The sequence below is a fragment of the Thunnus albacares genome, chromosome 12 (assembly GCF_914725855.1).
Source record: "Thunnus albacares chromosome 12, fThuAlb1.1, whole genome shotgun sequence".
In the NCBI taxonomy this organism is placed as follows: domain Eukaryota; kingdom Metazoa; phylum Chordata; class Actinopteri; order Scombriformes; family Scombridae; genus Thunnus; species Thunnus albacares.
The window spans coordinates 20,145,482-20,159,232 of record NC_058117.1 but is presented as its reverse complement, the minus strand read 5'-3'; the positions used below and the strand labels follow the sequence as shown (position 1 = coordinate 20,159,232).

At 36.8% G+C, this 13,751-nt stretch overlaps 3 protein-coding genes and 1 non-coding gene across 4 annotated transcripts; 3 read left to right on the top strand and 1 right to left on the bottom strand.

The window, feature by feature from the left end:
* The first annotated feature begins 3,267 nt into the window (after positions 1-3,267).
* myl12.2 (myosin, light chain 12, genome duplicate 2) lies at positions 3,268-6,159 on the top strand. The gene is made up of 4 exons (XM_044368196.1): positions 3,268-3,384; positions 4,405-4,614; positions 4,804-4,965; positions 5,671-6,159. Exons 2-4 carry the CDS (start codon positions 4,431-4,433, stop codon positions 5,841-5,843), a joined length of 519 nt encoding a protein of 172 aa, XP_044224131.1. The 5' UTR covers positions 3,268-3,384; positions 4,405-4,430; the 3' UTR covers positions 5,844-6,159.
* Positions 6,160-6,237: 78 nt separating this feature from the next.
* bag1 (BCL2 associated athanogene 1) lies at positions 6,238-9,930 on the bottom strand. Its single transcript, XM_044368194.1, has 7 exons — positions 9,800-9,930; positions 8,431-8,559; positions 8,249-8,331; positions 8,057-8,170; positions 7,854-7,961; positions 7,691-7,753; positions 6,238-7,591 (listed from the first exon to the last, which is right to left on the bottom strand). Exons 1-7 carry the CDS (start codon positions 9,834-9,836, stop codon positions 7,502-7,504), a joined length of 624 nt encoding a protein of 207 aa, XP_044224129.1. The 5' UTR covers positions 9,837-9,930; the 3' UTR covers positions 6,238-7,501.
* A 534-nt stretch (positions 9,931-10,464) lies between these two features.
* On the top strand, positions 10,465-10,556 carry trnar-ucu. Its single transcript is given in 2 exon segments — positions 10,465-10,501; positions 10,521-10,556. It is a non-coding gene; the product is annotated as a tRNA-Arg (tRNA).
* A 1,028-nt stretch (positions 10,557-11,584) lies between these two features.
* LOC122994216 (vicilin-like seed storage protein At2g18540) lies at positions 11,585-12,906 on the top strand. The gene is made up of 2 exons (XM_044368789.1): positions 11,585-12,562; positions 12,677-12,906. Exons 1-2 carry the CDS (start codon positions 12,001-12,003, stop codon positions 12,850-12,852), a joined length of 738 nt encoding a protein of 245 aa, XP_044224724.1. The 5' UTR covers positions 11,585-12,000; the 3' UTR covers positions 12,853-12,906.
* The last annotated feature ends 845 nt before the right edge of the window (positions 12,907-13,751 follow it).

The window sequence follows — 13,751 nt, the reverse complement described above, 5'->3', positions numbered from 1 at the left end:
TTAGAGGGCGAAATATTTTTGTTGGAGGACCCGATTTGGCCCACAGGATGCTATTTACCTACCACTGATTTGCACTATATGTGTGTGTAAATAAGTGTTTTATCAGATGGTTGAATGATATGTCATCCCTCTGCAGTGAACATTGTAACCCAATCTCTGAACAAACTACTACAGGCCATCAAAGTCTAAATATGTGTGAGGTCTAAAAGTTCAGCAAAATTGCTAAGGGATTGAATTTTTTGCCCTTTAACTATTAAGGTTTAGATGACATATAGAGTGAAGTTATGGTCCAGGTTTGCCAGAACTCCCTGCCTTAGCAATCCAATTAACGGGACAGTAGATAATCTATTATAGTCTGAAATGGCACATAAACTGTGAGCCTCTGTAGTTAAGACAAATGCCACATTATAATATTTATATTATTTTTTGACACAGTTTATTGGTCTATATATTTCGCCTAGCGCCCCTTTAAGTATTTTTTAATTCTGCATGATTTTCCAACCCTTTATCCTGTTAAAGAAGATGCCTTAACCGGAAATGTTTCTAGCAGAACCAGTGGGAGACTCCGTAGGGGAGAAAGAGACTTAGAATTTGTTTGTCAGAATAAAAATGCTGACTTTCCATGTTATCTTGATACATCTAGGACTAAGGTACTGGAAAACTAATTCAAACAGCTTGATTTACATAATAATACATGTTCACATTCAGGTCTAACCAAACCCTTCAACACATTCTCACTCTCAACTCGTCACATATGGACACTTGGTCAGGACCCCTTGACATTACTTCTTAATGTAGCCTACTGGGTACCCCTTAGCATCATTTTCAGTGTGCAGGGCCGTTCATTCACCTTAATATTAACCCTTTTGCAGTGCTATATGGCACTGTGAGCATCAGTCTGCTGGGTGGACCGGATGACCTGCTGCCCAGAAGTATTTTCCTCACTGTCAATTACTTCTTAAGGTTTGTCCTTGATAACTCAACGATACTATAGGTTAATGTTATAATATGTATAGGTTAATGTTTTAATTATTTTTCCTTTGATTCTAAGAAATAAAGTTGTTTTTTTGTCTGTTTCATGGATATATTATAAGAGCTGGATACCAGACCAAAAATGGTGCCTATTCAGTCCACTAAGAACTGCTTGCCTGGCGCATACGCCAAAAAAGTTTCTAGCTTCTGGGTTCACTTACAAGGGTATGCGGCCCACTGAATATGCGCAGCCCCACCTGCAAGGTCCCACATGGCCCACAAAATGGCCAGGACACCAGTCTCTGATGCAGTGTAAGATTTTTTCTCATGTACCAAGGACTTGTGCCTGCAGTTCAACTGAATCAGTGTATTGTTAGGATTGTCTTCTTGAGGATGGAGACTGTGTGGGCCTTTGAAATGCTGTGAAAATATTGGCGTTGCTATTGTTCAAAATTCCAAAGAGCTCCATCGCTAAAGTACTATGCACCATAAATATCTACTTATCTACTACTGCACAGAACCAAATACTCAGCTCACAATAGAGCACTAAAATGTGAAACTCTTCAGTGTCATAAGTGCAACAAATAGATCCATTTGAGTATCCATCAGACCCCCTACCCCGTCTAAGAGGGAATTTCCAGTTCCATTTTCTGAGAAATACTCTGCTCTGACGAGTTGCAGATGATATTTGTAGAGGGGATGATGGAAAGTTGAAGTAGGAAAAGCTGCTTCACATACTGTAGCTCCTGATGTTTCGTCAACCTTGGGATGAGATGAGAGGAAAGTAAAGGGACGGGAGACTGATGTTTGTGCAAGCCTGGGCTGGGGCAATAACCAGTCAGTTTATGAAGTCTGGGGGCTCAAGTGCAGACTTCATTTTGTTTGCTTTCTCCTGCAGCTGTTGCTTGGTTTCCTCATCAAGTCCCAGCCATGTATATCCATCTCACTGAGAACATTCAAACAGGCCATGATAAGAATGTAAATGATGAAACAGAAGTGCCACTGAGCTCTTTACTGATTGTTTCACAACTATACCGTTGACTACGTCATGCATTATCAACAACAGGGTCTTGATCTCATCTACTGTCATACTGTGTCTTCTGTTGATACAATTTTTTTTACAGTTTATGGCAGCCAGCGAAAGAAGGGCGGCCTGGTAAATGAACAGTTATACAAATGAAAAAACAATTGTTTTTGTGTCATCTAGAGGAAAAATACATGCATTTTAGCATTTTAATCATTTTTCAAAGGTTGCTAAAAAAGTTCCAAATAAATGTTTTCATTTTATTTTAAAATGATATATTTTGATTTTAATTAAATTTGCTGCTCAGTGCTTTTTTAAAAAAAAGTTGCCAGGTAGTCTGAAAAGTTGCTAGCTAAATCTAGCAACAACATTGCTAAGCTGGTATCATCACTGTTGTTCTCTCCATCTTTTTACCAAGGATCCATAAAATGGTGTGATGGTGCTACACATGGTGATACACATGTGAGATTACCTCATCACTTATTTATATATCGCCTATGGGACTGTATACAAATGGAATAGAAAAATGGAAATGGGCTTGATAATGTTATATATTTTCATGCGAGATATATATGTCTAAAAAATATGAGAATTTCTTATATAATTATAGTCAATTATAATATATAATAATTATAATAGACCTATATAATAATAATTATATATGTACATTAATATCATAAAATATAATAATAATTATCATTATTTATATTATTCAAATTGATTGTGCATGTTATTGAAGGCATTATGTTGACTGAACATACAGATCTTGTTAAAATTTCAACGTTGATTTATTAGTATTTTGTTTATCTCTTTACAACCATTACAACAATTGATTATTTCAACCACATTTCAACATTGAAGGTCGGTCACATGCCGCCTGAGTTGTCATATAAATATCATATGTGCCCAATACAAGACAAGACAATTCATTATTTGGTCTACACCAGAGTCGAATATTTACAATGAGACACATCTTTATTGGAAATCGCAATAAACCCTGGAGCACCACCCATGTAACGCCATTTAAATGCTCTTTCTTTGAGTAATTGCTGCCACTTGGTGGTGAAAAACATTAACTACAGCATTTGTCGTTTGAACAAATGTAAACAAATGATGAAATTGAGAGCTGCATTAATGTAGCTGTGTAAGTCTAAAAAATGCATTTCTCAGCAGTGCCCCGAAATATCTTTATTTAACTATTAATTATTATTGTTAAAAAAAAAAATACATGGAATATTCCAGGCTGTTGGTTCCGTCCAACTCGGCTCTGATTGGTCAGTTTTGGTCAGAGGAAATAAAACATTGATGGTTCCTCCTCATCATCCAGTGGATGCTGAGGTAGCTGTGTGCACAGCTTTTTTTTGGCAATAACACTTGTTCTTTTCAAGGTGGGTGATTTAACTTGGTGGATTTCTTCTCTCTGTGTGGCTCTGAGTGTTGTCGTTGTTGTTTTGTGTCATTTAATCATGGTTCTGCTTGTGAACTAATCTCGGCTAGCTCGCAGTTAGCATGGTCAGCTAGTTATGTAGGTCAGCACTGTGCAAGCAAACGCAAAGAGATGATAGAAATGTAAAGATATAGCGTTAGTTAAAGGTGTTGTATTGATTCAGGATATCATGGATGACAATGGATGGCTCCTATTTCTTCTTAACTTTAGCTTAAAGCTCAATATTTATGTTTCATCTAAAGTACTGCACGATTTGTAAAGCTGCTCTGCTCTTATCCAATTAATTAGTTGATTAGTTAATTAGTTAAATATCTCATCAAACAAATTATGAAATAGCTTATTATTTATAATAAAACAAATGACCAATAATGTGAATCTGTTGCCGAGCTAAATGTTCTCTCCTCCCAGTTTTTAATAAATAAATAGCCTGAATAAGCAATTATATATTGTTCAGGTCTAATTTGACCCATTTCTACATTTGAGAGCAGTAAAAACACTGTAAACACTTTGTTTAGAGATGTAAGAAAATCAGAAATTGTAGAAAACTTCCCCTGATGTGACCCAGAATATACAAAAATGGAAATATTTCAACTTTTTAAAAACATGTTTGTGCAGCGGATACACATTTTTGTAGCATTTGAACCATATTTATTCAAAGACCACCATTCAAAAAATATTGTCTCATTCTTCACATGTAAAATAATTTATTTAAATCGTTATGTTCTCCTGTTTTATGTAACAAAGGACCGTTATATAGTGTGCTCTCCATGAACAAAAAGTGCAGAAACTTAAGAATACATTCTCTCTGAAACTGAAACATACTACTTATGTATTAATTATAGCATGATCACTTTAAGATTGTGGAGACGTCATGAAATAATTACTTACCATAACACTTATCTTGTGATATAGATTTTAGATCATATTGTCCAACGCTTGCTTCATATCATCTGTCTTACAGGAGGAGGGGACCTATCAGCCGCCAAGATGTCAAGCAAAAGGGCCAAGGGGAAGAACACCAAGAAGCGTCCTCAGCGCGCCACCTCCAATGTGTTTGCCATGTTTGATCAGTCTCAAATCCAGGAGTTCAAGGAGGCCTTCAACATGATCGACCAAAACAGGGATGGTTTTATTGACAAAGAAGACCTTCATGACATGCTGGCCTCATTAGGTAGACTTAATAATATATATTATGTAAGAGAAGGGTAGCCATAACACAAAAAATCGCTTCTTTAAAAGTAAATGTGTGACATGCAAAACTGTCACAAAGATTAGAGATAAGAAATGAAACCTTGACAGAAGCTGTGAGGATGTGCATCAGGCTGAAAGTAGTAAATCCTCTGACATTTTCTTTTCCCAGGTAAGAACCCCACAGATGAGTACCTGGAGGCAATGATGAATGAAGCCCCAGGCCCGATCAACTTTACTATGTTCCTGACCATGTTTGGAGAAAAGCTGAACGGCACAGATCCTGAAGATGTGATCCGTAACGCTTTTGCCTGCTTTGACGAGGAGGGAACAGGTGAGTTAAAGGAAAGGCTCACAATTCTTCCAAGTCTGCCTTAAAACAACAGTCAGGTGCCCAAATGAACATTGAAATAGGTGCATTATGAAAATCCCTTCTTAATGCACTCACAATGTAAGTGATGGGGGACAAAATCTACAAGCCTCCTTCCATGTAAAAAAAATGTGTATAAAAGTTTATTGGAAGATAGTATGAAGCTTCAGAAGTCCGAATGAGTTGAATAAAGTAGATATCTTTCAATGTTAGTCTTCTTAGCGCCAAAGTCCCTCTCATTGTTACTATACTTCACAACAGCTCAACAGGGAAACACTGTCTGAGGAAAGAGGAAGAGGGAATTTGATGCCTGTAAATGTGGCAGATATCCACTTGATATGACTAACTCAGACTGTTGAAGCCTCATTTTAGCTTCAGATAAATGCATTTTTTGCACAAAATGACACGCTGTGTGGACACGCTGTGCATTTTTGCCTGCATCACTTACATTGAAAGTGCATTTGATATAGCCTGTAGGAACAGAGATGATTACAACGAGGAAAACCTCTTTCAGTGTTCATATGGGTACCTGACTCGCTTTATGAGCCACGTGAGGTTTCTGAAATTAACTTGGTGTACTTCTTTGAATGAAAATAGCATCAATCTGTTACGTGTGATGCTTTCTGTTACCTCTCTTGGATCGGAATTAAAAAGGTCTTCACCCCACAGGTATGATCCAGGAGGAGTACCTGCGGGAGCTGCTCACCACGATGGGTGACAGGTTTACAGATGAAGAAGTGGACGAGCTCTTCCGTGAGGCCCCCATTGACAAGAAAGGCAACTTTAACTATGTAGCATTCACACGCATCCTAAAGCACGGCGCAAAGGACAAGGACGATTAGTTACAGAAGCATCACTGGACGAGGGTTACGAGTTTATGTGTATCTTTAATGGGTTTCCACTAAAGTTAAAATCGCTACACTCTGTCATTTGGCTCATGATGAGAAAGCTTCACTGTGGTATAGCCAACAAAAGGTTATTTGTTTATGCTGCTTATTGGACCATATCTCTGGATCCCTTCTCCAACCCTACTATCAAAGCTCATTTGCACATCTGTGATAACACCACTAAGGGTCTGTATAAGCTAGTAGAGATGTATGAAAAGACCCTCATGGATAAAGCTGGAAATAAACTGGAACAAGGTTTGTGTTACTGTGACTGGTTTGGTGTTGCTGAATCATTTGTATTTTGTAGGAAATTAAAGTTTTAAGGTTCAATTGAATAATCAACGCTCTGTTCATTTAGCAAAAGTATTTATTTTAAAACAAAAGGAAAAAAAGACACAATGTGTTTTTCATGGTGATGATGACTCAAAGTAAATTACAGTTCCACAGTTTACACACGTTTCAAAGATACATGAATACACAGGATCAGTCACTGGATTAAACAAAGGTGTAGACTCTCAATGTAGACTGAATAATAAAAACATACAATATATGGCCAAAAGTATGTGGACAGTCTTGTCCTGGTGTGGGTCTGTAACTAAATTATCTGCTCATTTAATCCTTTGGTCTATAAAATGTCAATGTTGAAAAAATGCTCAAGGTGATGCAATCAATTTGATTATGCGAGTTAAAAATCCAAGAATTCAGTTTTCTGTCAAACTAGACAAGAGCAGCAAATCCTCACAAGTGCGAAACTGGAATAGGATGGCATTTTATATTTTTACTTAAAAAGTTCAAATTAATTTAAAGGATTATTCCATTATCAAAATACTTGCAGATCACTTTTCTTTTAACGGCCTCATAGCTTCAGCTCTAATTTGAGGTAGGCCCTGTAGTTCCTGTTAGTATACAGTGATATTTGACACTAATGTGCTTAAACACTATGTAAATGACCTTATTTTCAATGTACAGCTTGTTTATTTTAACTACTGGTGATAGAAGAACCCGCTGCACCTTTTTTTTTAACATGCTCCCATGCAAAAAGTGACCTCCATCAAGAAATGGTTTTCCCAGTTTGAGGAAGATCTTGACAGACGTCCTGTGTGTTTTAGAAGTATAAAATTCAGGGGTCCACATACGTTCGGCCACATGTGTGTATTAAATGCCATATGGCACACTCCGCAGATGCAACATCACAATGAAAAATGTTTTCCTATGTTTGTGTACACAGTTCTTGAGATTTTGGGGTCATTTTAGTAATAGTTTACTTTCGTCATCACAGGTAATTTGATGAACATTTGGCAGTGGGAGTTCTATTTAGCACTAGTCTGGGATGTTTTGCCACAATTCAAAGCACCTCTGATCCTTTCACAGAGTGTCGATATCTCAGAAAACATCTCATCACATATCAGTCTTAATGCTCTATAAGAGCACACATCAGTTTTACCGAGTGTCAGTGTTAACTAGGATTAACAGGATTCTTTGTGATGAGGGCTCTCTCGGACACATCACGCCAACAATAAATAGACAAGGATCTGCTCCACACCTGAAGCTTTCTGTACACTTTGCAGTTGCTCACAGAGCAATGTGTAGCACATGATATGTAGGAGACTTCTTTACTCTGCCAGGGCTAGGTTTTTAGACTGGATCTTTGATAAGTGGTCTGATATACACGCCTCGATCTTGTCACACTGGGCCAGGAAATCCTGCTAACAGAAAAAGAACACATTTCAATATTCTCTCTCATTTTCAATCAAAGCATGAATGTTAAGGTACCACCAAAAAAAAACAACAAATAGATTAACCTGCACTGTCTTAACAAGTCCCTTTTTCTTCATTCTGCAGTCATTAAAATTTTCTGGGATGCTCTGTTGAAGGAAGGAAAGACAGTTCAGTGTTTGATGTGTGTGACACATAAAAAAACATAACATGCCCACAAAAATTAACACTTGAGCTAAAATAGATTACCAGAGCATCTATCTGCTCCAGGATCTTCATGAACTGCTCTGCTGCTATTTTAACTCTGTGGTCTAGTTTACCCAGCGCTTCTGCCTGGAGATCTTTGGCCAGGAAGCCCTGAAAAAATGGGAGCAAACGGGTGACGATCAAAATCTTTAACACAAACACATTTAAGAACAGAACAAACCAATACAGGAAAACTGAATGCTTACGTTCTTGAGTCCAGTCAACTCCCCGTCCACCTTTTCCAGCTTTTTGGCCATCTGTTCCACAGATTTCTCAATGTCTTTCAGCTTCTTTAGTTCAGCTTCCTCCTCGGGACTGTTCTGTTTGTAGATTATTGTCAGTATCTGATTGCATATACAGTCACACATCAGAGATATCACACATGTAAAAAGCCTTACCTGCTTTCCAATCATCATGAGTTTGCAACCATCTTTTATTCCATAGCTGGGTAGACTCTCCTCCATGTCCTTGAGTGATTTCCCTGGAGTGCCAGGAAGAATAAAACAAGGTTAGAACTGGCTATATAATCTGAAACAGGCGCTTATTTGGCTGTAATAGACAAAAGAGACCTATAGTCTACCTTTGAAGATGAGTTTCTGTGAGGCTGATGGAACGCCAGTAACTTGAGTGAGAGCATCTGACAGGTCTTTAACAGTTGGACTCTTTCCATCTTCCTGGCCCGTTACTGTGATGCTGTGCTTAGTAGATCCTGGAGTGGGAGAAAAAATATAAATGTGACTATTAAAAACAATAGCACAAACACATCTATATATGGCTGTTACTATCTAAATACTGAGATCAATCATTATCACCCTCTAGCTTCACTAGAGCTGCAAAAATTAGTCAATTAAGGGATTAGTCGATTGACACTAAATTAATCGGCAACTATTTTGATAACTGAATATCATTTTTAAAAGTAAAAATATAAAATATTCACTGGTTGTTGTTTCTCAAATGTGAAGTTTTGAAACTTTTCTGTATCATATATGATGGTAAGCTCAATATCTTTGGATTTGGGCCGTTTATTCGACAGAAGACAAGAGAAGACAAGCAGTTGTTTTTCACTATTTTCTTACATTTAATTAACACAATTCTTAATTGAATTATAGAGGAAATAACCGTCAGATTAATCGATAATGAAAATAATCATTAGTTGCAGCCCAGAATGATGATTATGATCTGAATGTATTTGAACGAAGTTAGTAAATGACAGAGTGGACTAAGGGGGATGAAGATGAAGGTCATTTACTGTATAACATTACAGCTCAGGTAAATGATACCTGGCAGGCCTTATGATGTTAAAATGATAAAGCATTGGAGCATACTTTCTGATATTACAGAAATACGTCCTTTGTTTAGAAAGGTCTCATTTTTAGCCATAAAAATCAAGATAAAGACAAAATGATATACATACAAATAAAACTTAGTTTAGACTGTATTAAGTTAGTAAAACGTTTTGGAGTTTTTCCCTACACCACAGCTGTATGAACAAATTATAACTTGGAAAGAAATTCATCATGAGCTTTGATTTATTAAATTTTAACTTGTGTATGAATTAATCCACCAATAATTCCTATTGACAAAATATTCATTTACTTAAAATACATATATTTAAACGTTAATCGTGCCATTTTATGACTTTACAACCAAACCATTTGTAAATACCAAACGCAACACATTTTCGTGACAAATATGAAACTGTCACATGAATGTTTGGATGTAAGAGTAAGATATTAAACGCGAGTCTAATGTATTTATTGGAAGACAATATTACATTTAGGATCTTAAAGTGTATCTAAGTTAGACATATTCAACGAATCTAAATTGCTAGCTTAGCTATTGAAGTGAGTTATTAGCAAATGTTTGGTTAGCTATTCGAGCGATGGTCGATGATTAGTAATTTATCTACAGTCTGGTAATTGTTGTAATATCATGTAAAATATTATTACCGTATGCAACTGTCACTGTTATCGCCTGCTCTGACATTCTGTATTTTAGCGTCCTTTAATCACAACATGAATCACACAGCTAACTGTTGCTGGATGCTAACTACTTCCGGACCACAGCGGAAACAGTTCTGCCTTTTTTTTAAACTTTATTATTTCTTTAACTTTTTATTAACGGCACGAGATTTCTTTTCCTAGGAGGGTGAAGGTATGTCCCGCCCTACTCTGCCTCTGATTGGCTTACCCTGATATTCTTATCGTAATCCTAACCAATCTCAGTCCTCATGCCTAAACCTAACCAATCCAGCCAACGAAAGCAACAGGGACTAATCAGAGGCAGAGTAGGGCGGGTCATGACTTTGCCATCCTAGGAAAAAAATGGTTAACAGCACGGTATGTACAAACTAAATATCCAAACAAACTGATCACACCAGTGATGCAAAAATATATAGAGAGTATATATAGAGATATTATAAAAAATAAACATACATTCACTGTTTTAAATAAATAACATAAAAAAAGCGTTTATTCATCTTTACTGTTTAAACAGCGAACTGTGGCGGCACGTTCACATATTTCTCAGCAAAAGTTTCCAAAGTTAGACTGGACGACACATCATGTCTGTAGATTGAACAACTGTTGGTGTGTGACTTTAGTTACGTATATCTGGCTCTGTGGCGCAATGGATAGCGCATTGGACTTCTAGTCAAGCACTTGAGATGCGATTCAAAGGTTGTGGGTTCGAGTCCCACCAGAGTCGGACTTTTAAAACGAAAACTTGATTTCTTCAAATGATTCTTCCCCTAAAATCTGCATCACTCCAGACATCTTGTACGTATGATAGACAGGAGCTTCTTGCGACTGTAAATAGTGGATATCAATTAATCGATAGGCATCTCTTAGTTGGCTATTTTTGTATCTCACAAATACCTCATTTGAATTCAAATCACAATTGGCAAATTTAAAAAATCCTTAATAAAACTTTCAAAGAGAAAGTTGTGTACAAAAACCTCCATGAGAATAGTGCTTGGTGGTGAAAAGGTTTCACACAAAGCCTAGTTTAAATGGCGACGAGAATAGAAAACTTAAGGGAGTCCAGCCTGTTGAAAGGTATGGACATAAATATGTGTTTACTGTATACACTTACAGCCATCAGGCAGTATTAAACGATAAACAATAAGTAAATGGTAAAAGAAAAGCCACAGGAAAAGCAAAAGGAAAAAAGAATTGCCCCTCCAGTTTCCTGATTAAAACCTGTATTGTTAATTCATTTTAATTCATTTATTTAATTCTCTATTAAAACTGGATTTCAAAATTGATATTAAATTTCCATTATTTATGAGTATTGATTGATCTATTTTTATGTTTAAGTTTTCATGTTGTTTTTTTCATAAACCCCTTTTTAATTTGTTTATCATTAATTGACAGATTAATATATTCACTTGTAAATTATTTTAATTTAATTCATCTTTTCAATCAAACCATCAATCAAACTTTAAACAGCACCTTTCATACAGGTTAGTGCTTCACAGAGGACTGACAAGCTGATAATAAGACAGAACAAATGTAGACAGTAAACAGTACAACAATATGAGTTTAATGTGCATGAGAAATAAAAAATATGAAAATAAAATAGAAACTATAATAATGATAAAATTGATTAAAATAAAATTATATCTAAAAACTTGACAAAATAGATTAAAAAAAACAATTTATATCAATGAATTCAATATATACCTCATAATGTCATCTATTTATTTATGGATTTATTCATTCATTTAAAAAAAGTCTTTCAATAATTCCTGTTAATTTAGATTAACTGAATGCTTTATAACCCTTTACAAGACACCTGCGGACCACCTGCTGCTAAGAGTAGTGAACAATTAATCAGAGAAGAGATCATGATGGATGACGTTATAAAAGATGATCCAAAGTCACAAATCCAAGTTCAAGCCACTAGCAAAGTATTTAACTGTACAATGTGTTTTTACATGTGGCTGAAGTATAAACAGTATTTATTGCCTTGAATGGAACTCTGCTGACACTCTCTTAGAACACGTGTTATAATGTTCATTGTTGGGTCATAAGAATTTCATCATATCACAAGTCATACAAAACTCTCCTGTCTGGATTCATAAGTTAAAGCTGCCCAAGTAAACGTATTTGTACGCGTAGAGAAAGCGCGTAACAAGACAAAAGAAAAGATGGCTGCAAAACAGCTCAGTTCCCTCCTGACTGAAATGGAGATTGTGAAAACCCTGATGAAACTGACCCCAGAGGAGAGACATAAAGAGGTCAGAAGACGTACGTACATCGAGCTGAGAGCTGTGGAGAAGGGGCGCAGAGAAAGAATTGCTCAGGAGATCGCAGAGAGGTGCAAGAGGGAAAAAGAGGAGAGGGAAAAAGCAATAGAGAGTCAGAGGATACAGAAAGAAAAACTTGAGGAGAAGATAAGGCAGGAACAAGAGCGACTGAGGAAAGAGAGGCTTGAGTGGAAAAGGGTGATGCGGGTAGAGGAGCAGCTGTGGCTTACAAGTCCCATGCACAATTTGACCACTGTGGAAAATCAGCCAAGAGTGGAAGACGCAGCTAGCCCCAAACGCCTGACCTCTGACCTGAAGGCTAAAGAGCAGGAACCAATGAAAACTCTGTACAACAATTGGGTTGGAGAAGAAAATACAGACAGCAAGCCCGTCAAAGAAAAGTCTCATTCAGTCAACTCCGTCTTCTCCCTATTCACTGTAAAACCAAGCCCCGAGCCTGAAGGTTGTTATCCAACGTGTATCATACTTCTTTATCCTACTCTACATTGACCTTGTATATAGTTTAACTTGTAAATTATTATTTGATGAATAAAGTTTTATCTTCTCTTGTCGTTAGAAAAACAACCATCACCAAAATCTGTGCAGGAGAGGCTGTCGCTGGGCTGCTTGATTGAGATGTTTCAGGCCTGCAGCGAGATAACAGATGAGTCGCACATTCTTGAATCAGAGAAGCAAAATGTGGGAGCCACTCGTGCCGGCAGTGTGACACCAAAGCCAGACACAACATCCTGAACTCAGTTTTGTGACTCCTGTCCAGAATAAAATAGTTGAAGTGAAAACATTGAAGAAGTCGTACTAGTTATTGTATGACATGAATTGTAGTTAATATGTTCTTAAAAATACTGAAGTGGTACTCGTCATGTATTTTTATAATTTTACAGTCAGGTAAAAAAGTCGACAAGACACAGTTTGCGTGCTGATGTTTAGCAGCTAATGCCTACCATGTTCACCATCGTAGTTAGCGTGCTAGTGTGCTAACATTTGCTAATGAGCACAAAGTACACTTGAGGCTGAGGGGAATATTATTAGCTCTACAAAAACTTGTTCATAAAACAAATTATTGGACAAATTGCAGTTTTGAACTGATGACGGTGCTAGATGAAAAGTTGGGTCATTGCAAAGTGATTACAATTCTTATTGAGGGGAACATGAATGTCTGTACAACATTTCATGCCAATCGATCCAATAATTGCGGAGATGTTTCACTCAAACCTTCTAGGAGGCGCTCGGTAAGTCTGAGAATCACCAAAGTCATTAGGATTCATCCTCTAGGGATCATGAATGCCCATAAAAAAAAATTCCATGGCAATAGTACAATCTTACAATTTCGTTTAGCAGTCACTTTTATCCAAAGCGATGTACATCTGAGAGCTGATACAACACAAGCATAGTATAGTATAGAATGATAGTAGAGAAATTTTAGTATAGACCAAAATTGTGGACAGACCGACTGATTGCCATGCTACTAGCATCTCTAAGAGAAAATCATTAACCATAAAAGGTTCATAGCAACACACCTCATGTAATCTCCTAAAAAATAAGCATGATTCTTCATTGTCTTTGCCAGCAGCATAAACATCAAGGTCTGTGAGTGAAGTCTGAGCCACAACAGCTCTAAGTTACCATGAATA

What these genes read in the sequence shown, in the direction of transcription:
- myl12.2 (XM_044368196.1), top strand. Translation starts at nt 4,431, where the DNA reads ATGTCAAGCAAAAGGGCCAAGGGGAAGAACACCAAGAAGCGTCCTCAG. An exon ending in TGACATGCTGGCCTCATTAG is followed by an intron (nt 4,615 to 4,803) that starts GTAGACTTAATA and finishes TTCTTTTCCCAG; the next exon opens with GTAAGAACCCCACAGATGAG. An exon ending in CTTTGACGAGGAGGGAACAG is followed by an intron (nt 4,966 to 5,670) that starts GTGAGTTAAAGG and finishes TTCACCCCACAG; the next exon opens with GTATGATCCAGGAGGAGTAC.
- bag1 (XM_044368194.1), bottom strand. Translation starts at nt 9,836, where the DNA reads ATGTCAGAGCAGGCGATAACAGTGACAGTTGCATACG. An exon ending in AGTTGACTGGACTCAAGAAC is followed by an intron (nt 7,962 to 8,056) that starts GTAAGCATTCAG and finishes CCATTTTTTCAG; the next exon opens with GGCTTCCTGGCCAAAGATCT. An exon ending in GACTTGTTAAGACAGTGCAG is followed by an intron (nt 7,592 to 7,690) that starts GTTAATCTATTT and finishes TTCTGTTAGCAG; the next exon opens with GATTTCCTGGCCCAGTGTGA.
- LOC122994216 (XM_044368789.1), top strand. Translation starts at nt 12,001, where the DNA reads ATGGCTGCAAAACAGCTCAGTTCCCTCCTGACTGAAATGGAGATTGTG. An exon ending in ACCAAGCCCCGAGCCTGAAG is followed by an intron (nt 12,563 to 12,676) that starts GTTGTTATCCAA and finishes TCTTGTCGTTAG; the next exon opens with AAAAACAACCATCACCAAAA.